The sequence below is a fragment of the Benincasa hispida genome, chromosome 8 (genome assembly GCF_009727055.1).
Source record: "Benincasa hispida cultivar B227 chromosome 8, ASM972705v1, whole genome shotgun sequence".
NCBI classification, from domain to species: domain Eukaryota; kingdom Viridiplantae; phylum Streptophyta; class Magnoliopsida; order Cucurbitales; family Cucurbitaceae; genus Benincasa; species Benincasa hispida.
Window position 1 is genome coordinate 27,334,998 of NC_052356.1, and position 27,023 is coordinate 27,362,020.

The 27,023-nt window shown below is 33.6% G+C and overlaps 1 protein-coding gene across 1 annotated transcript; it reads left to right on the plus strand.

The window, feature by feature from the left end:
- The first annotated feature begins 11,264 nt into the window (after positions 1–11,264).
- On the plus strand, positions 11,265–15,201 carry LOC120083796 (plant UBX domain-containing protein 4). The gene is made up of 4 exons (XM_039039673.1): positions 11,265–11,573; positions 13,613–13,895; positions 14,176–14,271; positions 14,497–15,201. The coding sequence occupies exons 1-4, from the start codon at positions 11,419–11,421 to the stop codon at positions 14,875–14,877; spliced, it is 915 nt and encodes a 304-aa protein (XP_038895601.1). The 5' UTR covers positions 11,265–11,418; the 3' UTR covers positions 14,878–15,201.
- Positions 15,202–27,023: the final 11,822 nt, after the last annotated feature.

Consider the following 27,023-nt stretch of genomic DNA (forward strand, 5'->3'; position numbering starts at 1 on the left):
TGAAAGGCCTATACTAAACACAAAATTGAAAGCTTGGAGACGTACTAAATAAAACATTTGAAAGTTGTTAAGACAATTTAAGCAGGAATCTATGTGTTTATTTTGCCTTAAGAAATGAAAATTATGGAACTCAATGCTTAATAATACTTTGTACTTTGTCTCTAATCCAAGTTATTGTTTTGGATTACAAGTTGGTCAGAAAATATTTATTTTTAAGGATGAATAAAGAATAGATTAAACTAAGGAATAAGTTATCAGTGGAGTATAGAGAAGAAGTATCACAGTTCTTAAATATGGAAAGGTTTCATGTTAATGATTCCGGACGAATAAGATGTCCATGCAAGAATTGTATGAATTCAATTTGGGAAAAGATAGATATTGTGGAACGACATCTATTAACATATGGAATATCTCCCTCATATTGTGAATGGGTATATCATGGAGAGCCAGTAAACTTATCTAGAAGCCATACAAGTCATTCAATACAGGATGTTGAAGTAGATAGTATAGAGAGTAATGTTGTCGAAGAAAATAAGATGTTGAATCTTATAAACGATTTACAAATTCCAATTGAAAACGAAAATGCAAATGAAGGAAGGATTGAGAATAATGAAATGTCCTTTAATGGTCAAGAAAGAGATACCATGAACTTATTCGAGGATTTAATGATCGAAGCACGTAAGAATTATACCCTGGGTGTTCGCAATTTTCGTCTTTAAACTTTTTAGTGAAGTTGATGCATATCAAAGTTTTGAACGGCTGGAGTAACAAATCGTTTGACATGTTGCTGGAATTGTTAAAAGCAACGTTTCCAGTTGGCACTCTTACTACTTCCTTTTATGAAGCCAAGCGAAAATTGCATGATTTAGGCTTAGGTTATGAGTCTATTCATGCGTGCAAATATGATTGTGTATTGTATTGGAAAGAGTTTGCAGATTTGCAACAATGCCCTATTTGTGGTGAGTCTCGGTACAAAGTTAATGATGGCAAAGGTAAAAAAATACCACATAAGGCATTGTGTCATTTTCCATTGATACCTAGATTAAAACGATTGTTTGCATCAAAAGAAGATGCTTCTGACATGAGATAGCATAAAGATAAACGAGTTGAAACAGAGGATGTATTGCGACATCCAGCTGATGCAGAGGGGTGGAAATATTTTGATCGTGAATTCCCTCATTTCGCTTTAGATCCTCGTAATGTTTGTTTGGGATTAGCTTCAGATGGCTTCAATCCATTTGAAAATATGAGCACTTCTTATAGTATATGGCCTGTGGTGATAATTCCTTATAATTTGCTCCCTTGGAAATGCATAAAGGAAACAAACTTCTTCATGTCTTTGCTCATACCTGGTCCAAAATATCCTGGAAAGGAAATTGATGTTTACTTGCAACCGTTGATTGAAGAGTTGAAAAGAGTTGTGGACAATTGGTGTGCGAACTTATGATTCTGTTGCTGGTGAGTTTTTTCAACTATATGCTACCTTATATAGACGATTAATGACTTCTCTGTGTACGGTAACTTATCTGGGTGGAGTACAAAAGGTTATCAAGCATGTCCAATATGCAAAGAAGATAACTCGTCCTTCGGGATAAGAGGGAAAATATCATTTATGGGACATCGACGTTATCTTCTAGAAAATCATAATTGGCGTTGAAGTAGACAACATGATGGAAAAGTTGAACGTAGACCTCCACCAGTCATAATGAATGGAGAAGAGATATTACAACAAATAAATACGCTAAACTTTTCTGTGCTTAGCAAACATCCATCGAAGCAAGATAAAAAAAAAAAGTGAATTCTAAACTGGACTAAAAAAGGTATTTTTTTTTCCAACTTCCATATTGGTCCAGACTATTGTTACGACATAAATGGGATGTAATGCATATTGAAAAAAACATATGCGATAATTTAGTGGGCACGTTGTTAAATATTGAAGGAAAGACAAAGGATACAACAAACGCTCGATTAGACTTACAAGATTTAAAGATAAGAAAGGAACTACACTTGATACAGGTTGATAACAGATTTGTAAAACCACACGTAGCATACACATTAACAATTGGTGAACGGATTTCGTTTTGTAAGTATTTGAAATCAGTGAAATTCCCTGATGAATTCGTATCTAACATATCACGATGTGTCAATGACAAAGATGGAAAAATATCGGGGCTGAAAACACACGATTGTCATATGTTGCTTCACAGACTACTCCCTATTGGTATTTGAGCATACCTACCGAAGAATGTATCCACTGCTATGTTGAGTTGTGTATATTCTTTCGCGACTTATGTGCAAAGACAATATGTGTAAGTGATTTGAACAGACTACAAGCAGACATCATAGTCATACTTTGTAAATTGGAGAGAGTATTCCCACCTACCTTTTTCGATGTAATGGTACACCTTGCAGTTCATCTACCATATGAAACCAAAGTGGTGGGTCCAGTTAGTTATAGTTGGATGTATCCTATTGAAAGAAGTTTATGAACATTAAAATAATTTGTACAGAACAAAGCACATCCTGAGGGGTCTATAGCGGAAGCATATGCAATGAATGAATCATGGAACTTCTGCTCGCGATATCTAAGTGAGATTGAAACGAGATTCAATAGAGATGAACGAAATGATGATAACATTCCCGATCACGAGATATTTGGTGAATTTGAATTATTTAGGCAGAGGGTACGACCATTAGGGGGGTGTAAATTTTGGGTTAAACCATTTTAGGGACAAATTTGAGTTTTATGTGTGTTAGTCATCATTGTTTACTTCTTTTGTATGTTTTTTATGTTCGGGAGATTCCATGTTTGTCATGGGGGGTAGGTAAAGTTTCATTACACCCGTCTTATCCTTGAACTTGGCTATTTTGTGTATTTATGAATGTTTACGAAGTTTAATGTGTAAAATTTGGGTTAAACCATTTTTGGGACAAATTTGAGTTTTATGTGTGTTGGTCATTATTATTTACTCGTTTTGATGTTCATTACCACCCGTATTGGAGTTTGAACGTGTTGTGGATGTTTATCGATATAACATTTCAATGTTTTTGTTTTATTGTAGAATGCTGTTTGGAGATGAGCTGGGACAATTGTTGAAGATGTTGTGTTCAAGAAGTGTTCTAGATGTTGTTTTGATTTTACTTCTTTTATTTATTTGTGATATGAATGTTTATCGACTTCATTTGGATATTGTAATTTCTAGTATCGACTTCGTTTGGATATTATAATTTTTTACTTGTCATAAAATGGACTTCATTTTTCGTTTTTTAGTTATGTGAATCTTTATTTGGAATAATATGTTTTATAGGTTTTCAGATCAAATTTTAAAAAATTACAAACGATATATTTAATTTTAATACTCCCTACGCATATAGGATCTCCCGACGCACTTTAAAACGGCGTCAGGTGTTATGGTGGAACTCTGGAGGCCTATGTGGCATCGGGAGTTAGGGGGAACTCCCGGCGCACTACAATGTGTTAGGAGTTCCCCCATAACTCCCGACGCCATTTAAAAATGCGTCGGGAGATCTTCTCCCAATGAGTTTCTCCCGACCAAACTCTCGACGACCGTTTATGCGTCGGGAGATCCTCTCCCGACGAAATGTGACGTCGGGAGAAGTCAGATTTCCTGTAGTGAGGAGAACTAGTTCCTTACTCCAAGTTCGGCATCCCTGAATTCAAGAATTGCAAAAGAATGGTGTTGAGGCTTTATTATCCACCAGAGAATTTTCATTCAAAGAAAATCCTAAAACTCAAACGTCAGAATTGAAAGCAAACGATGATAAGGCTCTGTCTTCCATCAGAGAATTTTCATTTAATGAAAATCCTAAAAACTCAAACATCCAAAAAAAAATTTTGTTCAACCTAATGGTCAAGCTTTAAATAGCCTCCCAAAACCCTAATGTGTGCCACATCATAGTTTTTAATAAAGTGACAAAATTAACCTTACTTAATATGTTTAGAAAGGATAAAAATGGAAATAATAAAACTTGACTTAAACTAATAAAAAAAAGTATTAATAATAAATTGGAGCCTTAGGCGGTTCATATCACTTAGTTGAGTAAAAAACTTGGTCATGAATAAATTGAGATGGGGGTGATTGGTCACGGAACCACCTAAACTTGTGAGGGATAGCATTGGCATTTATTTTATTTGTAACACGACCAATCATTGTTGATATGAACTCATATGCCCAAACCTATTATGCATAATATTAAAACAATTCATTTTTTGAAAGTTTGAATATACAAATATTAGGTAATATAATTAATATACCTGAATGCATGTGAAATATCACGACACTATATTTATTTTTAGTGGTCTTCCTCTTCCCTTTTGGCATATTTCATGTCTAACGATTTTCCCACCCACTTAACATACGTTTGAAAATAATCGCACCCCAATCAAACGTTTGAAGACATCCCAGTCATGAACAATTCTAAAAATGATAGTTCATGTCTATTATCATTTCATGTCTAATAGGTTTTCATCTATTTTCATTCTCCTATCTTTCACCAATAATGATAGTTCGATGAGATATACTAAAGCTAATTCACCCATCTTCACAATCCCCTCATATTTTAGAAATACTACCTAAAAATGACCATACCCACCATCAATCACCTAAAACACCTATATAGAAGAGTTCGAATTGATTTTTTCAAGTTTAAAAGTTGTTGCAAGATGTTGTGAGATATTGCAAAATAAAAAATAGTAGCTAAAAGACTATCTAAAAAATAATCATACCCACCATAAATACCTAAAACACCTATATAATGAGTTTGAATTGATTGTTTCAAGTTTGAAAGTTGTTGGGGGATGTTGCGAGATAAAAACAGTAGTTAAAGAACTACCTAAAAATGATCATACCCACCATAATTCACCTAAAACACCTATATAAATTAGTTTGAATTGATTGTTTCAAGTTTTAGAGGTTGTTGCAAGTTGTTGCGAGATAAAAAAAAAAAAAAAAAAAAAAAAAAAAAAAAGAGCTAAAAGACTACCTAAAAATGATCATGCCCACCATAAAATCACCTAAAACACCTATATAAAAAAAGTTTGACTTAATTGTTTCAAGTCTGAAAGTTGTTGCGAGATATTGCAAGATAAAAAGCAGTAGCCTATATATCTGAGTTTGAATTGATTGATTCAAGAATTGATTATTTCAAGTTTGAAAATTGTTGCGAGATTAAAAAAAAAAAACACCTATAAAATGAGTTCCAAATGAGTATTTCAAGTTTGAAAGTTGTTGTAAGATGTTGCGAGATAAAAAACAATAGCTATAAGACTACCTAAAAAATAATCATACCCACCATAAATCACCTAAAACACCTATATAAAAGAGTTTGAATTGATTGTTCAAGTTTGAAAGTTGTTGCAAGATAAAAAAAAAAAAAAAAAAAACAATAGTTAAAAGATGTCTAAAAATTGGCATACCCATCCTAAATCACTTAAAACACCTATAGAAATGAGTTCTAGTTGAGTGTTTCAAGTTTGGAGGTTGTTGTGAGATGTTGTGAGATAAAAACAGTAGCTAAATAACTACCTAAAAAATGGTCATACCCACCCTAAATCACCTAAAATACCTATATAAATGAGTTCAAATTGAGTGTTTCAAGTTTGGAGGTTGTTGCATGTTGAAAATGGCAAGACCCTCAGACGACGAACAACAAACGATCAAGGTACGGTGATCAAGCAAAGAACAAAACCTGCAAAACAGAAACCGGAATACACACCCTTTCTAACTCACTGCTCGGAAAATGGAGAATGGAAGAGTAGAAAAGGAGAGGAGAACTTTCAAATTGAAGCTGTGTTATTTAAATAACCTGCTGAAGGCCACGACTTTTATAGGCCTTCAGCGTGGAACGGTCGAGTGAGAACGAGGTGGAGAGCCTCAGAACGTGCGACGGGTTATGCGAAAGACTCGTCGGAAGACGCGCGTGCAGATAACTTCTTCCTTTTCTCTTTTTTTCCCAGTTTTAAAACATAATAAAAATATAAAAAATAAATAAAAATATTTTTAGTAAAAATAATAATCACATGCCTCACCTCACCATGCCAGACCAGACAGCAGCAGCGGCGCGCATGTGGGATGTTCACCAAACCCACATTGGTCTATTTCCTCACTCCCTCCAAAACATGGGTACCCCTTGGGGCCCAAACCCAAAGCTCAAGGTTGGAGTACATAAGGGAGGCTTCCAAATCAAAATTTTATAATATGGGATTCTACAACCAAAGGTTTGTTCCCTTTTATTTTTTTGAAAATTAAATTTTCACCTTACAATCCCCCACTTGAAAATTTAATCAAAAAGAGAAAAGAAAAAAGTTTTTCATCGAGCATTTTCAATCTATACAACACTATGCATAAGCAAAGGTGTCTTACGACTTGAACCTTTACGTAGTGTAGCTGATTCAGACCATACTAGAGTAACCTTTGGTTTTGAACTCTATCTCTACATTATCTCACACAGAATGCTATTAGGGTGTAGTACGAAAGCTCGTGCTTTAAGGCCTAGCACGTGTATCCCGGTTTAGTGAACGCTCTAGAGAGTTTGCCTAAAAACTCCATAGGAAGCGACCCTCACTTCCACATTCACATAGATGAGTCTATCAAGAGTACTCTTGTAGCTAAGAACCCCACTTATCATCAAGTATAGATCTCATTAAGAACTGAGTTCAACCTTTCTTACGCTTCAGGATATCATGCTCAAACTATAAGTCATAGGAATGGAACTATGAGTTTGGTTTAGCATGATTCAATATATATCACTCATGATCAGTTATTACTCGTTGAACCTGTTTCTTAGGATCTCTAGTCTATAGGTTGGGTTTTCCTCACCGTGATTCATCTTTCTATAGGCATGACTCCCATCCTTTCTGAGGTTTTAAACCTTTCTCTGGCCAGTCCTTTCGTCAAAGGATCTGTCAAATTTTCATCAGTTCGTATATAATCCACTCTAACTGCACCAGTAGTGAGAAACTCTCTAATAGTATTGTGCTTACGACATACTTGTTGTCTCTTTCCATTGTAGTAACAGTTCTGAACTTTTGCGATTGCTGCAGTAATATCGCAATGGATCAATATGGCGATACCGGCTTTTCCCATAAGGGAATCTCTGATAGCAAACTTCTAAGCCAACATGCTTCTTCACTAGCTGTCGCTAATGCTATCATTTCTGACTCTATCATAGATTGGGCTAAAATAGTCAGTTTCTTGGACTTCCAAGAGGCAGCTCCACCTGCTATATTAAAGATATAGCCACTTGTAGCCTTTCAATCATGCGAAAGAGAGTTCCAGTTAGTATCACTTAACCCTTCCAGGACAGCGGGAAACTCTTGATAATGTAATCCTAGGTTTTGGGTTTTCTTCAAGTACTTCATTACCCTTTCTATAGCATTCCAATGCTCTTTACTAGGTTTGCTTGTAAACCTGCAAAGTAATCTTACAACATAAGCTATGTCAGGCCTAGTGCAGTCAGCAACATATCTAAGACTGCCTATGATGCTCACATACTCAGATTGATTAACACTGTCACCAGTGTTCTTGAACAACTTGACACTAGGGTCATGAGGAGTACAGACTGGTTTACAATCAAAGTAATTATATTTCTTTTGAATTTTTTTCTATATAGTGAGATTGATTCAAAGAGATTCCCTTTTCAGACCTATTCACTTTTATGCCTAAGATTACACTAGCTTCTCCTAAGTCTTTCATGTCAAAGTTTGCACTCAATATTGATTTCACATCATTTATGACGTGCAAGTTCGACCCAAAGATCAATAAATCATCTACATATAGACACAAGATAGTGCAAAGATTATTTCAAACTTATAGTAGATGAATTTGTCACTTTCATTAACCTTGAAACCTTTAGATAGGATAAGGTCGTCAAATTTTTCATGTCATTGCTTAGGAGCTTGTTTTAGTCCATTAAGAGATTTGTCTAATTTACATATCTTGTTTTCTTGACCATGGACTACAAAAACCTCAGGTTTTTCCATGTAAATCTCTTCTTCAAGTTCACCATTTAGGAAAGCAATCTTTACATCCATCTGATGTACTACGAGGTTATAAAAGGCAGCGAGAGAAAACAGGACATGGATTGAGGTAATTCTACGAGGTTATACGTTTTCTCTTTGTCTAAAGCCCTTTGCTACTAACCTAGCTTTAAATTTGTCAATAGTTCCATCAGGTCTAAGTTTCCTCCTTAAGATCCATTTGCATCCTATTTCCTTGCAGCCTGGGGGTAGATCTACTAAGTGCCAAGTTCTATTTGACTCAAGTGAGTCAATCTCATCATTTATGGCTTCTTGCCATAGGTTGGCATCTACTGAGGATAGGGCAGCTCTCAAATCTTTAGGATCTTCTTCTATATTATAGGTTAGTAAGTCATTTCCGAAATCTTTGGCAGTTCTAACTCTTTTGCTTCTTCTAGGTTCTGGGTCAGTTTCCTCTCTAGGGTTAGGATATCTAACTAGGGTTAGACCACTTGATCCTGAGCCCCCACTATTCCTTGATTTAAAAGGAAATCTATCTTCGAAGAAGTCGGCATCATTTGACTCAATGATCACTTGGTTCACTAGATCATAGAACCTATAGGCTTTACTATTTATGGCATAACCTTTAAAGATGCAATCGTAAGTTCTACTAGCCAACTTTCTTCGTTTTGGGTCTAAAATCCTTACAAAGGTTAGGCAACCCCATGTTCTAAAGTAGGACAAGTTTGGTTTCTTATTCTTGAGAATTTCGTAAGATGAAGTTTTGTTTTTAGACTTTGAGATCCATTTAGGACATGACACACGGTAAGGATGATTTCACCCCACCAATAAGACGCGACTCCTGAACTAAGTAAAATAGCAACTACTAGCTCAGCTAAAGTTCTATTTTTCTTTCGGCTTTTCCGTTCATTTCAGGAGAATAAGGCGTGATCTTTTCATGAATTATTCCATATGAGTCAAAGAACTCATTAAAACTGTCCGAGTCGTACTTCGTTCCCCTATTACTACGAAGTCTTTTAATCTTTCTATTAAATTGATTCTCTATTTCAGAAATAAAAAGTTTGAAGGCATCAAAAGCATCACTTTTGTTTTTGAGCAAGTAGATAAAAGTAAAGTCAGAGCAGTCATCAATAAAAGTAATGAAATATCTTTTACTGTTCTTAGTCAAGATGCTATCAAATTCACATGAATCAGAATGAATTAAATCTAGAGTCTCAAAATTCCCAAGTACATATTTATGCGGAGTTTTAGTAATTTAAGCTCGACTACAATACTCTATTTATCAAAATCATTCGTGGATAACTTAAGTATCATTTCTAGTCTAATCAGGTTATTAATTAAATTCTTATTTACAAGACAGAGTCTAGCATGCCAAACATTCATAGAACACAACATATACACAAAAGATTTCATTTTATTGAGGTCTAAATTTAATTTGAACATTCCCTCTGTTGCATACCTTTTCTCTACAAATACATTATTTTTGGTAAGGGTATATAGGTCTGCCCTTATAGTTTGAGTAAACCTGGTTTTGTTGAGGAGATAGCCCGAGACCAAATTCTTTCTTATCTCTGGAGTGTGCAGAACATCCTTCAACGTGAGGGTCTTCCCAAAGGTAAATTTCAGTTCCACCTCGCCGGTTCTAGCACTTTCGTGGAGTGGTGATCCCCCAACAAAATATTCTTATCCTTAGTTTCAGTATAAATTTTAAATAGACTAAGGTCTTGACAGACATTGCACTACGATCCTCGTGAAACATTTCTCGAGGATGGGGAATGAAATGAGGAGCAGGACAAAGACGAAGGAAGCCATCCCGAGTCCCGCCCCATCCCGTGGACGTCTCTAAGATTAATGATTTCTGCCTGTATATTAATGGTTAGAGCATTATTTTTTATTTTTTATTTTTTGAAAAATTAATAATACTAATACAAATTTTGATGGTTAATGAGTATTTTTGAAATGAGGTGCTAGCCATTAAAGCTAAACTAACATGTAAATTATGTTAGCGATCAAGAGGTCTGTTGTTTGAATCTCCCACACCCTATTATACTAAAAAAAAAAACATAAGAAGTCGTTTGATTGGAGGTTTTCTAGATCAAAATTGACACAGGCATGCAAAACACATATTTGTTTTACAGTTTTCATCATTTTGCCTGGAAATAAGCTATTTTCATGCATTCTCTTTCCCCACAAATAATGGTTTTCTTTTTCTTTCCAAAACTATGAGTTTTCTCTTCTGTTTTTCATTTTATATATAATTTTGTTTTGAATGTAGTTAATTAGTTAATTAATTAATATAAATATTTGTTTAATAAATCAGTAATATTCTATTAAAATATTTACTTAACTTATTTTTACAACAAAAATTTATTAAATGAATGAAATTACTTATTTACATAAATTATTAATTAATTAACCAACAATATCTTAAATATACTTAAATTAGTAAATTAGGATTAGTTAAATTTAATTAGTACAAAAATTCATTTTTTATTAGTAATAATTGATTTCTTATTTTTTTTTATAATCAAACGATTATTTATTGAGATTAATTCTAATTTGAACCTTCATTATAAACATATAATCATTATTGATTATTTATAATAAGTTAATTATTTATTATGATTAATTTTTATTATTATATTCATTATCAACATGTCATATATATAAAATTTTCTTTTTAAGTATTCTTTATTAACATATCATATCTACTTTTATAAAAAAAAAAAAATCATTTTTTATATACCATATTGTTCATAAAATATATTTTCTTATATTATTTAATTAAAATTGAAATTAATGACGTTGGACTTAATTAATTATTAAAATAATTAAGTATTAGATTATAATTAATTTGACATTCATTAAATATATTATTTAGTTAATTTTAATTATAAATTACTCCATTTTTAAATATTTATAATTAAAACTATTATTGATTGTTAATTGTTTATCTTTTATGGATATATTAAATGATATTTATTGTTTAATTAATTAATCTACTAAATTTATTTAAGATTATCATGTTTAAATACTTTTATAAAATTCTAATAGCATTTTCGATGAAGACAAAGAGGATCATTTTTATTTTTAGTCCTATTATATTCTCACGTACTTTTAAGTATTTATATGACCTTCAACCAAATGGCTGATATTTTTATTAAAATATTAATGAAATATAAAAAATTAAGATGAAAATGTGAATATTGTAAATATAATATACATAATAAGCCCTAACATGATACATCGACCTTTTTTTCTCTCTAGTTTTGGCAAAATAAAAGGCAAAAACTTTGTATCAGAGTCGTTTGTGTACAATCAGCAGTTTATGAGATTACTTCAAAACAATCCGCCAAACTACGCGACCTTCCTCAAGATTCTTTCCTCTTCCCTTCACCTGACTTCGATCAGCATCTTCAATGGCGTCACGAGACGATAAGCCCTCGAAGCCCTCGAAGCCCTCCAGCAGTCGGACCGGCGGTATTCGAACCCTTTCCGATCTCAACCGACGTTCACCTGATTCTGTCGGCGACCCCGATGGTCCTCAAGAGTATTACACGGGTGGTGAGAAGAGGTCACTTTTTAGCCCTAATTTCTTTACTTCCTTTCGTTCTTGCTTTTGTTTACATGAATTTATATTCCATTCCATTAGGAGAATGTTTGTTAGATGATTGTGGATTTATCCTTTCTTTTTACTTTTTAAAATTAATTGAAAATTAATGGCTTAGAAGCCTGGAGTGTTGTGCATATGATTTTTCTAGGGGAAGGGGTATTTCCCATCACTCAATTCGATAGTTTTTATCATGTTTGGACTTTTTTAGGGACAATTGGACTTTGGTCATTGGTGGACGTTGGTGAGAAATTTTGAAATCGAAGAAATAGTGTGGCGTGTAGTTGGGGTCCTGGAAGTTTTTGATGGGTTAAAGATGAAATGGTTGAGAAGAAATTCAGTAATTTTTCATATATTATTTTGGATAAGTTTTTTGCAATATTGAGGGGATATTGTATTCAATGTTAAGTTGCGGAATTTCTTATGTAGAGAGGAGGATAGCGGGTTGGAAGTTCTATCTTGGTAGAAATCGTAAAACTCTTTGTTTGGATTTTTTTAGCCATTGCCGTGGATGAATATATTGTATAACAGCTGAGGGATAGTCCTGTACATCAGGTGAGTAAAGGAGGATAATTTCCATCTGGGTCGCTGTTCTGTAACTTGGTGCTAGTGATAACTGGTAGCAACAGCTCTATCTTAATGTTAGCTAACGAAATATTTACATGGGAGAACAGACCTGAGGTAGTAGGATTCCAGTTTTGCTGCCTTGAGATCAATTGAACGTCACACTACCAAGTTTCGCTGAGAGAGCAAACCGCCCGTCTTCATTATCAAGTTCCCTTGAATCAGGAAATTGCTTCCTCGTAAGTCTACCTCATTTCTGCACCATTTGATATCATACCACTTGAAACTAGCCAAAAGATAGAGCCTCAGACATTTGTTACCGAGGGGCCCTTCCCCTGGCCTCAATCAAGAATTTGACAGAAGACCTCGAAACTGGCACATTGTTTTCAGCTTAGGAAGAGGATCACTCAAATTAATTTTATCAACGTTGCTCCACCTGAACTGCTCAACACCATATTAATTAGCCAGCACCTTCTGATTGCATTCTCATTTGACCAAGAAACATGCATCTTTTGTTTTTTATAAGAATTACGGGAAATGATCCAAGGGACTAAGAAACATGTATTTCACTGGACTAAAATTCTTTTCTTATTTTACCCCCCTCATGATTATTAATAATGGGAAGGCCTTGATGGTTTAGGTTTTTTGCCTGGTGTCTCCTGAACCCTCATCCTTAGGTTGTTTTCCCTTTCTCTTCTGTCTATAATACAGCCATTCATTTCCTGTCAAAAATAAATTGAGTCACCAGTTGCGAAACTCCAATGCAAGAGATGTGTCCTTTCTCTTTGAGAATGTGATTCTCAAATTTATTTTCTAAACTTTTCTCTAACACTAATGCAACTTTTCTTGTGATTTTGAAGATTGAAGAAACGATTAGCAGACACTAGATAAAGATAGCCCTTTAAGAAAGAGTCAGTGTTTATCCTTTTGATAAAGAAACATTCTTCCACAGTATAACGTGATGAATTACTCAACATTTATGGTTTTATGATTTAGTTACTGTGGATCATGGGCTCAGGGGCGAGGATAAAGATTTTGCTGGTGGCTCTTGAATAATTTTGGAGTGAAGGCTAAGGCAGAGTGTGAATTTGATATTGTGTCCTCTATACAGAATTCTTCTCCTTTTATTATCGAGAATTAGATTTCATTTTTTTTAATTAAAATTGATATTTAGTGGGGGATGTTTGTTTTCATTTATGATTTACCACCTCCTTTACATGGTTTTTGTTTTAATTTATTCATATTTGCTGATCTAAGCAAGAATGTAAGGTTGGATCCACTGTAATAGTTTGTTTTTCTTGTCTCCCTCCCCTCCCCTCCATTAAATGGAAGAGAAGGAAAAAGGGAAAAAAAAGCTGTCCAATTTTCATATAACTAACTCTGAAGTTGACAATATTGGTAGATGCTTAGTGGGTGCTAATGCTGTTTCCAATTTTCAGTGGGATGCTTGTCCAAGATCCTACAAAGGGTAATGATGTGGATTCACTTTTCAATCAAGCGAGGCAAATGGGAGCTGTGGAAGGCCCTATTGATCATGCCCGTTCATCAAACTCCAGCAGCTTTACCGGAACTGGTAGGTTACTCAGTGGAGAAACTCTACGTTCTGCACCCAGTCAGCCTGAGAGCATTGTTCACAATATTGTATTCTGGAGCAATGGCTTTACTGTAAACGATGGCCCTTTGAGGAGGTTGGATGATCCTGAAAATGCATCTTTTTTAGAGGTAAGTGGAATATGATACCAATAATGGTCTAATTAAACATCTGTGTGTTTGTTTGCACGCACCCATGCATCCATGGATTATAAGAGTGGAAACAACTTGGAATACATTTTATGGCAATACTTGATCCTTTATAAGTGTTTGTAAGCTTTTCTTTGATATCTTGAAGAAACGTTTCTGAATGTGTTCACTTCTTGTTACTTTTACTCCATTAGATACATTTCTTCTGATTACTGATTGACTTAGTTTATGATTTTTACATATTTGTATTATTTCACTCCAGAGCATCAGAAAGTCCGAGTGCCCCAGAGAGCTTGAACCTGCAGACAGGAGGTCCTCCGTTCATGTGAATTTAATCAGGAGGATGGAGGAGTATCGTGTAAGTAGCCTTACTAGATTTCACTTGTTGGTCCTTCAATTCCATTTCCAACGTATATGCACTGGCATAGATGATAGGACTTATTCGGATTAAGAACTGTTTGAAAACTACTCCTGTTTTTGGAGGCTTTCCAGTCAATAGTTAACCTTTTAAGTATGCTAAGCATCTTTAGAGTTTGTAGTCTGAAGCGTCTAAATATTACACTTTGTATTTTGCATCTTGCAGGAGCCAGAGAAACCACGTCTTCCATTTCAAGGTGTAGGAAGAACTCTTGGTGGTAGTGCCCCAACTCAAGCAGCAAACGAGACTGCTACTCCTCCCAATGTCAATAGCAGTCCAAGCCCTTCTGCAGGCCTCGTTGTGGATGAATCATTGCCATCAACCTCGATTCAGCTTAGGTTGGCAGATGGAACACGCATGGTAGCTCATTTCAATTACCATCACACGATCAACGATGTTCGTGCTTTCATCGACGCATCTAGGCCAGGGGGTGCCAGGAACTATCAGTTGCAGTTGATGGGTTTCCCTCCCAAGCTTCTTAGCGACGTGGCTCAGACAATCGAGCAGGCTGGTCTTGCCAATTCTGTCGTCATCCAGAAGTTTTAGAAACTTAGATAAGTTTTCTTTAACACCATTACTAAAGGGGAAAAAGAGGTTTTCTGTTCATTGAAATGGTTTCTCAGATTGGGAAAAATTTGTGATGCATATTCGAAGTAGTCCAGGTCTTTTGAATATCATCAATCTTTCAGTCCTTAGAGAGAGGATGGTGGGGTGTCTATTTTGTTTATGTTGTGTCAAAAGACATTTGCTTCTGTAAGTTACTGCAAAATATCTCTTTTTACAACTATATATTTTCAGCTGGCATTTATATTGTTGTTCCTCAAAACTGGTCTTTTATATATTTTGATTAGTTGATGGGTTTGAGATCCAGCACGCATGTGCAATTTGGTCGTTTCTGTAATTTTTGTCGACGATGATGCAAGCAAAAATTAATTTTTATTAATCTCCTTAAGCTTACATTTTAAAAGGTGGGATAAATTTTATTTTTGGCCTCAATTTTGAGTTAACAGTTCAGTTATCTCATAATTAAGTCGGTTGGCCTTGTCTCCCCGTCATATTCCGAACGGAGTCTTTAGACCGATGGGCGAAAAAAAAGGCAACTAGAGTAGTTAAGCATGGTTAGCTAATAATTTTTTTTGGTTTAATCAGTGTTTAATATTGTTTTACAAGAGAATAATAACAAAGTAAGGAGAAGGGAAAATAGAGAGTGAATGTGTTCTCAATTAATTGTATTTCTCAAATGTCCCTTCTATTTAATATATTGAGAAGATAAATATGGAATAAATATTTAGGGATATCCAATCTATGGACATCTATATCTAATTTAAATATTTATAATATTTAATAGTTTTTATTAATTTTAAAAGAGTCCAATAGATTTTTATGTCATATAAATTCTAGCCATATTCGATACCTTTTAAAAAAAAAATGAAGTTTTAAGAACTTATTAATGCTTTTAAATTTTAGGGACGGGACATAAAATTAGAAGTTAAAAGATTTATTAGACACTCTTTATAAAGTTTAGAGATTTGTTAGACGTTACGTTGAGAAATTTGAATCTAAATTTCTTTTAATACAAATGTTACTTTTGACTTATTGAGCCCACTCTTTTTAGAGAGTCAATAGTTGATGTACTCTTCCTCGACACGGAACTGATAGAAGTCAAGCCCTTTGTCTCAAAAAGAATGGTCTCGATCTTCTTCTTTCTTAGCATTATTGTAAACCATTTGACCCTAGTCGTCGGCGTGAAATTGTTCGTGCATGGCAACAAGATCAAGTTGGTAAAGGTTCGAATATCCTTTTCTATTAATTTCTATGATTATAGAACCTCTTTACCATTATGTATAAATGGACTATTCTATTTGTACGGATATGGTATAGGGTGCATTCAATTTTTGTTTGTTTATTAGTTCACAATTCTTCTCTTTATTGCAAGGTAGAGCAGCTTGGTAGCTTGCAAAGCTCATAACTTTGAAGTCATGAGTTTGAATCCTGCCTCTACAAATTTTTTGTGTCTAAACAATTGAGGTTTGATCTTGGTAACTATTAATTAATTAATTAATTACTATTAATATTAGCTTTATTTTTTTCTAGATGAGAGGAAAAGAAGGGGGAGGATGGTTACACTATACTATTATGGTTAATACTTAATAATTTATCCTATTAAATGAAAAACGTTAACCCATTATCCTCATCCTTGGCGAATAGCAGGAATCAAACCTGCATCTTCTCCTTGGCAAGGAGAAATTTTACCATTCAACTATATCATATATATAGAGAGGATATTTTATACTATATTATTTCTTTTTCTAATATTTGGAATTAATCATTATAACTAAAGTAAGATAATTATTTTTTTCTATATAATCATATACAATATATAATTTCCCTATTATCAATACCTAAGTATTATTATATACTTTAAAATATATTATTTGTATGTGAATTATGTGAGATTTATTAAATTTTGACAATACAAGTAAGAGACCCCTCCTCTGATTTTTAGGACTTATATTGCATTTTAATGTGTCTCATGATTCAAAAGAATTAAGGGAGGGTCGTTTTATTTTTGTATCGAGAACGAAGAGGTTCAAGAGATAAGAGAATTAAGGATACCACCAGAAGACTAATGCAATCTATAATGATGTACCGAAAAATACAACATTTTTGTTATCCGGCCAACCATTAGGAGAAACAAATACAACGGGCACACTAATCAGTAAGGTTGATGAAGTAACAATTAATGCAAAAATAGCCCATTGAAAAATATAGTCATGTTTCTAATTTTCCAATCTACCAAAAATATACCATTTGATCCCTTTACCACTCACAAACCTAATAGCGTTCTATGAATAATCAAATACAATAACCTTTTGATTTCATGCAACATTATTCTCATAAATTAATGAACTAATTGAGATCAATAAAAAAATCAGAAATGCAAAATATATATCTAAAACGAAACTACATATCGAAACTAGAGATGTTCATTTACACCGCGATGTTGGGAATGGGAGAGGAATGGAGAAAGAAAATTTTTCGAGAGTTAAATGGGGACTACTTTCCCCATCCCTATTCCTCAGCCCGTATATTTTCATTATTAGTCCTGTTAAAAAAAGATTTATATATATAACAATTATAATAATTATAATTTACTAAAGTGATGTCATGTGTCATGCAATCCCTTTTTCATTATGTTACATACATAACAATTATATACTAAGGTAATGAAGAAATAAACAACATACATCCATACATCTAAACTATATATTATAATAATTATAATATAAATGATGCATGAAAATGTTATTTATGCATGCATTCATACTTTATAACATTTATACAATATGATGCATGAACATGCTTAATAAATCATGCAACCTCATAATATAATATTTATATTAAAATGATGCATGAACAAATGTATATTCCATGGTGGGATTTTTCTATATGACATACATTATGACATATATAATAATAATAAAAACCATACATCAAATGCATAATTAAAAGCAACAATTGTGCCGAGATTGACTTCCTAAAACATCAATTAAATTAATAGAACAGTTTATATTAATTCAATTAATGGCAAAACAACAAAATATATAATAATAATAAAAACCATACATCAAATGCATAATTAAAAGCAACAATTGTGCCGAGATTGACTTTCTAAAACATCAATTAAATTAATAGAACAGTTTATATTAATTCAATTAATGGCAAAACAACAAAAATACTTAATTATTACAAATAATAATTAAAAAGAATTGAAGAAAACTGCTGCTAAACTGCCTGGAAGCCTCGAATCGTCGGTCAGGACCGGCCTCTTACTCGCATGCCTCTCATCCGGAGCGTTGTAATACTTTTTGTCAGTGTTGCGACATTGGCATCCTTCAGTTCGTAGTGCAGTGCTATGCTGCTCGCAGCGTCACAACACTTTGCGCAAATGTTGCAACATTTAAGCCTTATGCTGTAAAGTAGAATGCTTGCAGATCTCCACCTGTTCAGCCAAAAACCTCCCTCTTTACTTCAAATTGCACCAAGTTCAAGTCGAAAACTCTATCCAATCGACACGAACATTAAATACAGACTCCATAGCAATAAATTATGCCCCAAACAATGGACCTTTTACATACCAAATTATAAAAATGCAGTAGTAATCTACAAGGCCAATCCTGAAAACATCTAAATATGCAAAACCCATTAAATGTTCATCAATGCAGAATAAAAAAACCCACCATTACTCTGTATCAAAGTTCAAGAAAAAAATTGGGACTCAACTGACGCTCTGATACCAATTGAAAAGAGTAGAAGATACTCATAACAGAAAGGATTGATATCCTAATTTTCATTTTAAAGAGCATATGAACATACAGAGGTTGAGGAAATGAGGACTCCAAAAAGGGGCCTACTGCCGTTCAAGCAAGGAGTCACTTTGTCTAAAGACATGTGTCATATGACGCCTCAAAAGATTGAGGAAATGAGACGGGTCCCATATGCGTCTGTCGTTGTTAGTCTGATGTATGCGATGCTCTGTACTAAGCCAGACATTTGCTACACTGTGGAAATAGTCAGTAGATATTAGTCTAACCCAGGCCAAGGTCACTGGACCGTAGTGAAGAATATCCTCAAGTATCTTCGAAGAACGAGGGACTACATGTTTGTGTATGGATCTAGGAATTTGATCCTTAATAGATATACAGATTCTGACTTTTAGACTAATAAGGACTCTTGTAAGTCCACCTCAAGGTAAGTCTGTACTCTTAATGGAGGAGCTGTAGTATGACGAAGCACTAAGCAGAGGTGCGTTGTCGACTCCACTATGGAGGCGGAGTACGTAGCGGCTTGTGAAGCTACTAAAGAGGTCGTCTGGCTCAGGAAGTTCTTGACAGAACTAGAAGTTGTTTCAGATATGTCTAGGCCAATCTCCCTCTATTGTGGTAATAGTGGTGCTATGGTGAACTCCAAAGAGCATAGGAGTCACAGGCGTGACAAACACAAAGAGTGGAAGTATCACCTGATCCACGAGATAATGCATCGAGGGGACGTGATTGTCACAAAGATCTCTTCAGAGCACAATGTTGCTGGCCCGTTTACGAAGGCTCTCACGGCTTATAGTATTTGAGGGACACCTTCAGAGCATGGTCTACGGATCGCCCGCGGCTGGACTAGAGAAGTGGGAGATTTTATTGTATTGGGCCTTAGTGCCATAGTTTATTATTTTGTACTTGTTTTTGTATACCCCACTTCGCTTTAGGACAAGTGGGAGATTGTTGGGGTTGATGCCCTAAAGTCTCGTGTCTTGTAGTTTGTAAACAGTTTGTACGAATGCTTGTGATGTATAATATATGATATATACTTCATTTCTTGATTTTACTCATTTGGATGTTTTATTTGCTTTATCACAAACCAATAAACTAAAATCCATGGCTGTCTTTATGTAACTTAAATATGTATGTGGTGACATACAAGTGAATCATGTTTTAAGTGATAACCAAAATGGTCTGTAGTAATGGATATAGGAGGAAAACCTTATCTTGGTAACGCTACGAATGCGGTCCACTTTGTGAAATAGTTACAAGTATTGTGACTTGTCACAGATGGTCTGATCCTGATCATTCGTGTAGGGGACATGTGAGCGGGGGCACTCTATACAAAGAGTTTGTATAAGACCTGACCACAAAGTGTTAACGTCTTGTTATATAACACTATTCATGACAGAGACTTCATTCACTGGATGACCATAGGTACATGACCTCAATCCTGAGTAATTTGGAACTTCTGCTATTGAGGGTGGTCCTTTGATTTGCATGGGTGCGAGTGGCCAGGCCGCCGACTCAAACCTACCACTTTGGGGATTCGTCTGATTTGGAAGCTGGGAACTCAACTACACAAGATTAGAATTCACTCCCTTCCCCTAAGTAAGGGTAAGTAGATATATAGCTCCCTTAAGAGCTGATTCCAAGGCTTGAACAATGTGGCGCCACACACCTTCTCATGCCCCGAGAGGTGTTCATACATAGTTGGACTATGTTGTATTGTTCATTAGAGGGATCAATGATACTAAAGGAGTGAGATGTAATTACAGGGGCAAAACGGTAAATTGGCCCAGCTGTACTTACGAGCATCTATGAAGGGTTATCGTACTCATGATTGGTTATATCCGATAGACATAGAAATATATCTGTGGTAAGAAGAGTTCAACTGCCAATTTTTAGTGGAATGTCTGGCAGTCAACGGATTATGGATCTCGTGGCTAAAGAGTTTAGTTAGCTATTCACGTACCGTTGGAGCTTTGAGCCATAGATCCATAAGGTCCCCTTGGTAGCTTGGATACAAGTTGAGAATCAGTTTTTAGGTCAATTTGAAATGTTCAAATTGACAAGAGGGAGTTCGATTATATATGATATAATTGAACTGGTTAATTATATATGATATGATTGACTAAATGTATGAAATACATTAATTTGGAGGAAATTAGATATAAATATGATTTATATCAAGTAGAGGAGAAAATGTTATGGTTGATATATGATATCAAACTATAGATTATGAATATAATAAGATTATATTTATTAATTTATTAATTGGACGGTTATGAGATAATTGCCCACCGTTTTCTCCGAATTCGTGCGTTAGTGGGAAGTTCAATTCAGTTCTAGTAACTGAAGAATGAAATGAAAATTATTTTCATTTTTGCATAAGAAATGCATAATTGCTCGCGGTGTGATAAACATTTGATCGCATAGTGTTTGAGAGCCTATACGATAGCCTACCGTTCACTAAACGATCGCACACCTGCGCCCGTGCTTTCCTAAATGATCACTTAGCGCTTGAACTAAACTAAACGATCGTATAGACGATCACATAGCTTTTACTACACGATCGTGTACCTCACCTAAACGATCAAGCACCCGACTATACGATAGTCTTTCTATTCTCCCACTTACTTGATCTTTTGTACACGATTGTTTTCCTCCTCACCTCTACCAATTCCATCAAAGCCCACCCTTTAGATTCTCACTCCGAGAATACTGAGGGCTCCGAATGGTGGTTTCGTTCCCGTTTTCTTGTTGTTCGAGTGAAACTATTCGTGTAAACGACCGAGGTGTTGCTGGACGATTACTTGCTGGACGAGTGAGAGAGAGAGTACTTCGTTCACGGAGAGAGTAAGATTTCAAGTGAAGAAAAGTCTTCAACTGGTATGTTCTCTCGGTCTCTTGTTTTTATTCTTTAAGCATGCCAGTAATTTAGCGTTATCAATGCATATCTGTATGTTTGAATGTATATGTGGAAATTCTGTCACAATGAATTGGAAAGATCTTCTTCCGCTCATAGGTTCTTTATATAAGAGTTCATTCAATGGTAACCGATCGTATGTCTTGTCAAAAGTGATTGTGTAGATATGGTAAGCGATCGTGTGATTTATCATAAGTGCTCGATTGCACAGATCATCTATATTTGACTTATTGTTGTTATTTATATACAGACTATTGTTATGTTAAGACTTGTACTACTGACAGTAGAGGAGATGAGGTACAAGAAGGATCGACTAAGAGAGATTAATCTAATGTAAGTGGTTAATAAAGGAAGAAGAATTGATGATGTTTTCGATGGGGGCATGGTGAGCTCCCTGAGTAATATACTCACGAGCATAAACCTCCCCAATTAGAGCATCCAAAAAGCCTATGATACAACCCAATCCATGTAGTATGGAACGGACTAAATGACATAAGGGTATGAAGAAGAGGCAACTCAAATCTGCAGAGGATCTTACCAAATCCTTAGAAGACATAAAAGGACCAAGCCCTACAAACTCATCAGAGAGAAATTGATAGAAATTCACAAGAATTTGCCAAACTTAACGGGCATGGTTCACCAGATGTATGACCAGTTCAATTAGCAGTATGAACACTTTAATCAACATCTTAATGAAATAAAGATATGTGTCCAACGTCTAAGTGAGCTATGTAATTTGTCCTCAACTACGTGATCATGTATGTTATATCTGTTATTTTGTTGGGTTTATTGAGCGATCATTTATGATTATCCTAAGTAGCGCTTAGGATAATCATGAACGTTCACTTACGATTATCCTAAACGATCGTTTAGGATGATCCTACATGATCGTTCATCTACACGGTCGATTAGGATTATCCTAAACGATCGTATAGATAATTATAGATGATTGTATACCATTTCGACTCCCTTTAACTTGTATTTAACATTTGTTGCTTCAATTGCATTATAGGGTATGGCTAATCATGGAGTGACCCTTCATGATGGAAGGGATGATAATGGAGCCTCCCTCGAGATGAAGGGGATGATGATAATGATACTCACCAATCTAAAGCTCAAGAGGGGTTGATGCACGATGATGATGTTATTAATGAAGGTCAATGAAGGTGGATTAATTAAGGTTCTTATGGCAATCACCGAGTATCTCAATATGGTCATTAAGGAATAATCATAATTGGACCTTTCAATTAACCTAATCGTCAAAGAACAAGAACACGTTTGCCCTCCAGTTGATGAACAACCATAATTGGACCCAACAGCGGAGGCACATCCTATCATTATTGAAGACCAACCAACTAAACTACCATTTAGTTTGAGGACCCACTTTGACCTCAAGGCTCTAGTTGAAATACAAGTTGAGATTAAAGCGAACACTATAGTTGAGGTTGAGTCGAGCGCTATAGTTGAGGATGATATTGAACACCAGGTACAATTAATCATATGCACATAATCATTGTATCAATACTATTAACATTCTCATGTTTTTATAGTCACGGATTCAGACTTTAAATACAGAATAAAATTGAATGCCCTAAGCGTCTAAGAAGATAAAGCCAATTAAGTTCTCATCTGAAGAGGTGAAAAGGACAAAAATCTCTTCAGTTATCAAAGAAGCAACAAATGGGGAGGGGGAGCCCATGACTCAAAGTCAACATAAGGAAGCTCAACCATTTGTTGAAAGCCTGAACCAACATGGAGGACTTGATCCAATTGAAAGGGAATTGAAATCAGGAACAGGGTTGTAAACTCGAATCCATTATTCCCCATTTTAGAAGTTCCCATAAGGATGGTTCGATCTTATGACCCATTGTTCCTAGTGGACGAGACTCTATGGAAGGTGAAAATGGAAACGATCTTCGAAGATGAACAACGAAGAGCGAACAGTGGTGTACACATTTTGGAAGAAGGAGTTCTTCAAAATACTATAGAAGAACATATGGGTCATTGGTGATGCGAGTCATTCTATGTTTTATTCATTTTTGTTTTAATATCGGATTACTCAAGAGACGTTATGCGATTACTCAAGATGTGATACACGATCGCTGAATATTGATACGCGATCGCTCATATGTGATTTGTAAGTGACTAATAAACATTACATACCAATATTGGGTGATCAACATATCTTAGGTGATCGCGTATTATATCTTGGGCAATCACGTATCATATACAAGGTGATCGCGTATCACATCTGACATTTGAATTATACTATATATTTAACAAATCTAATTATTTGTTGTAGACTATGAACCTTCTACTTTTGCACCTGCATCATAAACTCCATTCGAGACGTGATACGTGTAAGTATCTGTGTTATGGTAGTGGATTCGAGCTTCATGGTAAGATGTGTACAATGCAACCTATAACACTATTTATACTTTTGTACAGGATGCCATCTTTAACACAGAAGGCCACTCATCAAAGTTTCTGATTGATGGTGAGCCATCGACGAAGCAAATGTGTCATTGTGAACAAGCGACGGAGCACGTGCGTTGTTATGAGCAAACAATCAGTATTTTCTCAACTACGAGCTTGGCGAACATAGAGTACAAATCTGTGTGCACAAAGGTAGATTTTGTTTTTGGGCCAATCAACATTAAACAATATTGGCTCAGGGCATCCATTGATTTCTTCAAATGCACGATATATATCTTTGACTCCATGTCAAACTACAACGATAGTAGTATCTTGGAGGCAATTCTTTAGACGTTGTCGAAAAATTACTTCCTAATTTCAAAAGTATTGTTTAAATTGAAAAAACAAAAAATTCAATTTGATACCAAACATACCCATTTTTCAAAAAACTGAAAATCGAAAAAAAAAAAAAAAATAGTTACCAAACAAGATCGAAATAGTTACAATTTTGAATGTTTATAGATTAAATCTTCCCAAGTTGAAATGTAGAAATTAAATGGTTATTTCACTTAAATCTCTAAGGACCTATTTTTAACCTAGAATTTATCAATATCATTTGAAAGTGAGGGTATAAATATTCCATAATCTTTAACTTGTCTAGTCAACTTTCTTTCTTTCTTTATTTTTTTGTTTATCGCCAACGGTACAATATCCTTTATTTCAAAAGGGAAAAAACGGTGCAATATCCTCAAAAAGACAAAATGTACTTCTGAAAAGTAAGGACTAAATAAAATTATATTAAATACAAAAAGATACATAGGGTTAAAAGGTAGCATCTTAATTTAAATGGTTATATTATTTATTTTTTTAATACAAATAAGGGTGAGAGATTTGAACCACGAACCTTTTGATTCTTAGTATATATTAGTGTTAGTTGAGTTTTTTTTTTTTTTTGGCAATTATATTATACGTAGAGTTAAAATAAGTAGGGTTAAATTATATTAAAATATCATTTTGATAGTGTATTTTGAGTTACATTTCATTTTAGTCTAGATACATTTAGAGTTTATTTGAATTGACTAGAGAAAAAGATACTTTTCAACAAAGTCTTTTTTTTTTAAACTCTTTTCAATAAAAAAATGTTTAGAATACACTTTAAATGTGTTTCAAAAGTTATTTTAAATAGTTGTCAAATACTTCAATTTTTTTTTTTCTAAAATGACTTATTTTTAAAATTAAGTACTTGAAAAGTTAAACGAAACACACTCTAAATTGTTCAAATTTAGTAATAGAATTTTCAATAAATCTCAATTTTAATCTCTATTTTATGTTGTTATTTTTTTTCTTAAAAACATGTATTAACACAGTTTCTTAATAAATTAAAAAAAATATTTTACATAGTATTTTTTTCACGAAAATTATTATTATTATTTAACTAATTATTCCTAGAAGGAAATAAAGACCCTTTAACTAATAAATTTAAAACTAATTGAAAATGTTAAAAGAACTGAATTTAAAATTAATGGAAAGTATTAAAGAACTATATTTGAAATTTATTAAAGATGCAATGACTAAATTTGGACAATTGAAATTACATGAATTAAAATAGAATAAAACCAAAACATAGGAACTAAAATGATATTTTCATTTTCTTTAAATCTTCAAATATCTACTTTTAATTGTTGTGCTTTTAATTCTTTTAGCATTTCTTAATGTAGGTTTTAAAAATTATATTCACAGGGTATCTTTTTGTGCATGAAAGTTATTAATATTATTTAACCATGACAAAATAAAAAATAAATTAACAGTATATCTAGATATTTAAAAGTAATAAAGATATTAAAATGAAATGAAAAGTAATAATATAATATTCAACTTTTAAGTCTTGATAACGAAAGACCAACATAAATTGCATACTAAAATAAAATTAATTTTTTTTATTTGCAAATAAAATAAAATTTAAGTCTTATTTTCGATTTGTAGTTTCTTTTGTCCATTTCAATTATTAGCTTGAAGACGTGTACGGGTCAGCGTACCTTCGTCTTTTGTTAATTTTTGTATTTCTATTCACTTTTTGGTTAATTTATATCACAATTTCAACAAAAAAACACTACGTTCAATAAAAATTTTAAAATATTTTTCATGACTTTGCATCAAAAGGATTTTGTTATGTATAATTTAATGTATATGAATTTCATAACCACAATCCACCCACCACCAATCATATTCTACCTCTCAGTTTAAAATTTCTAAAACTATCTAAGATTTAAAATGTAGATGTCAAAAAAAACAAAAAAAACCAAAATATTATTTATAAAAGATATGTTAGAAGTATAGATAAAATGTCTGATGAATATTTTTTTTAAAAATTATAAAATAAAAAATCCAAAAACATAATAATGGATATACATTTAACACTTTTTAAATAAGTTAATATGTTTATTCTTTATGTTATATTTACTTTATAGATATTTTGGTACTTTTTTAAATGTTTGATGAATGTTTATTTTTACGATACAATGAAAACTTCGGTTTATCTCTTATGTTGATACCGAGTTCATGACAATACAGAAATATTGATTGAAATGTCAATATGTCAATGAAAATTTAATAACATGATCCTAAGATTTTAATAGGAACTAAATTTAAGATTTATGAAAAATATAGACTAAAATTAGCCATTTGAAAGTATAAAGATTGAAATTAAACAACCTCCAAAATAGATGGATTAAAATGACATTTTAACATTTTTTTTTTAATTCAACAAGTATATATGTAAGGATTGGAACTTCTAGTCTCTTGATGGAAGACATTATGTCTTAATCATTCATTCAAGTTAGGTTAAACTCTAAATTTTCGTTAACATGTCAAAATTTCCATCGATATTTCACGTTTCCATATGTTCAATATCAATATGAGAGATAAATCGATATTTTCAATAGAAAAAACAAAAAATATAGTAATTAAGTAATAAAATATCACTAAAGTAAATATAATATAAATAATAGATCTGCAAATTCTATTTTATGGATATT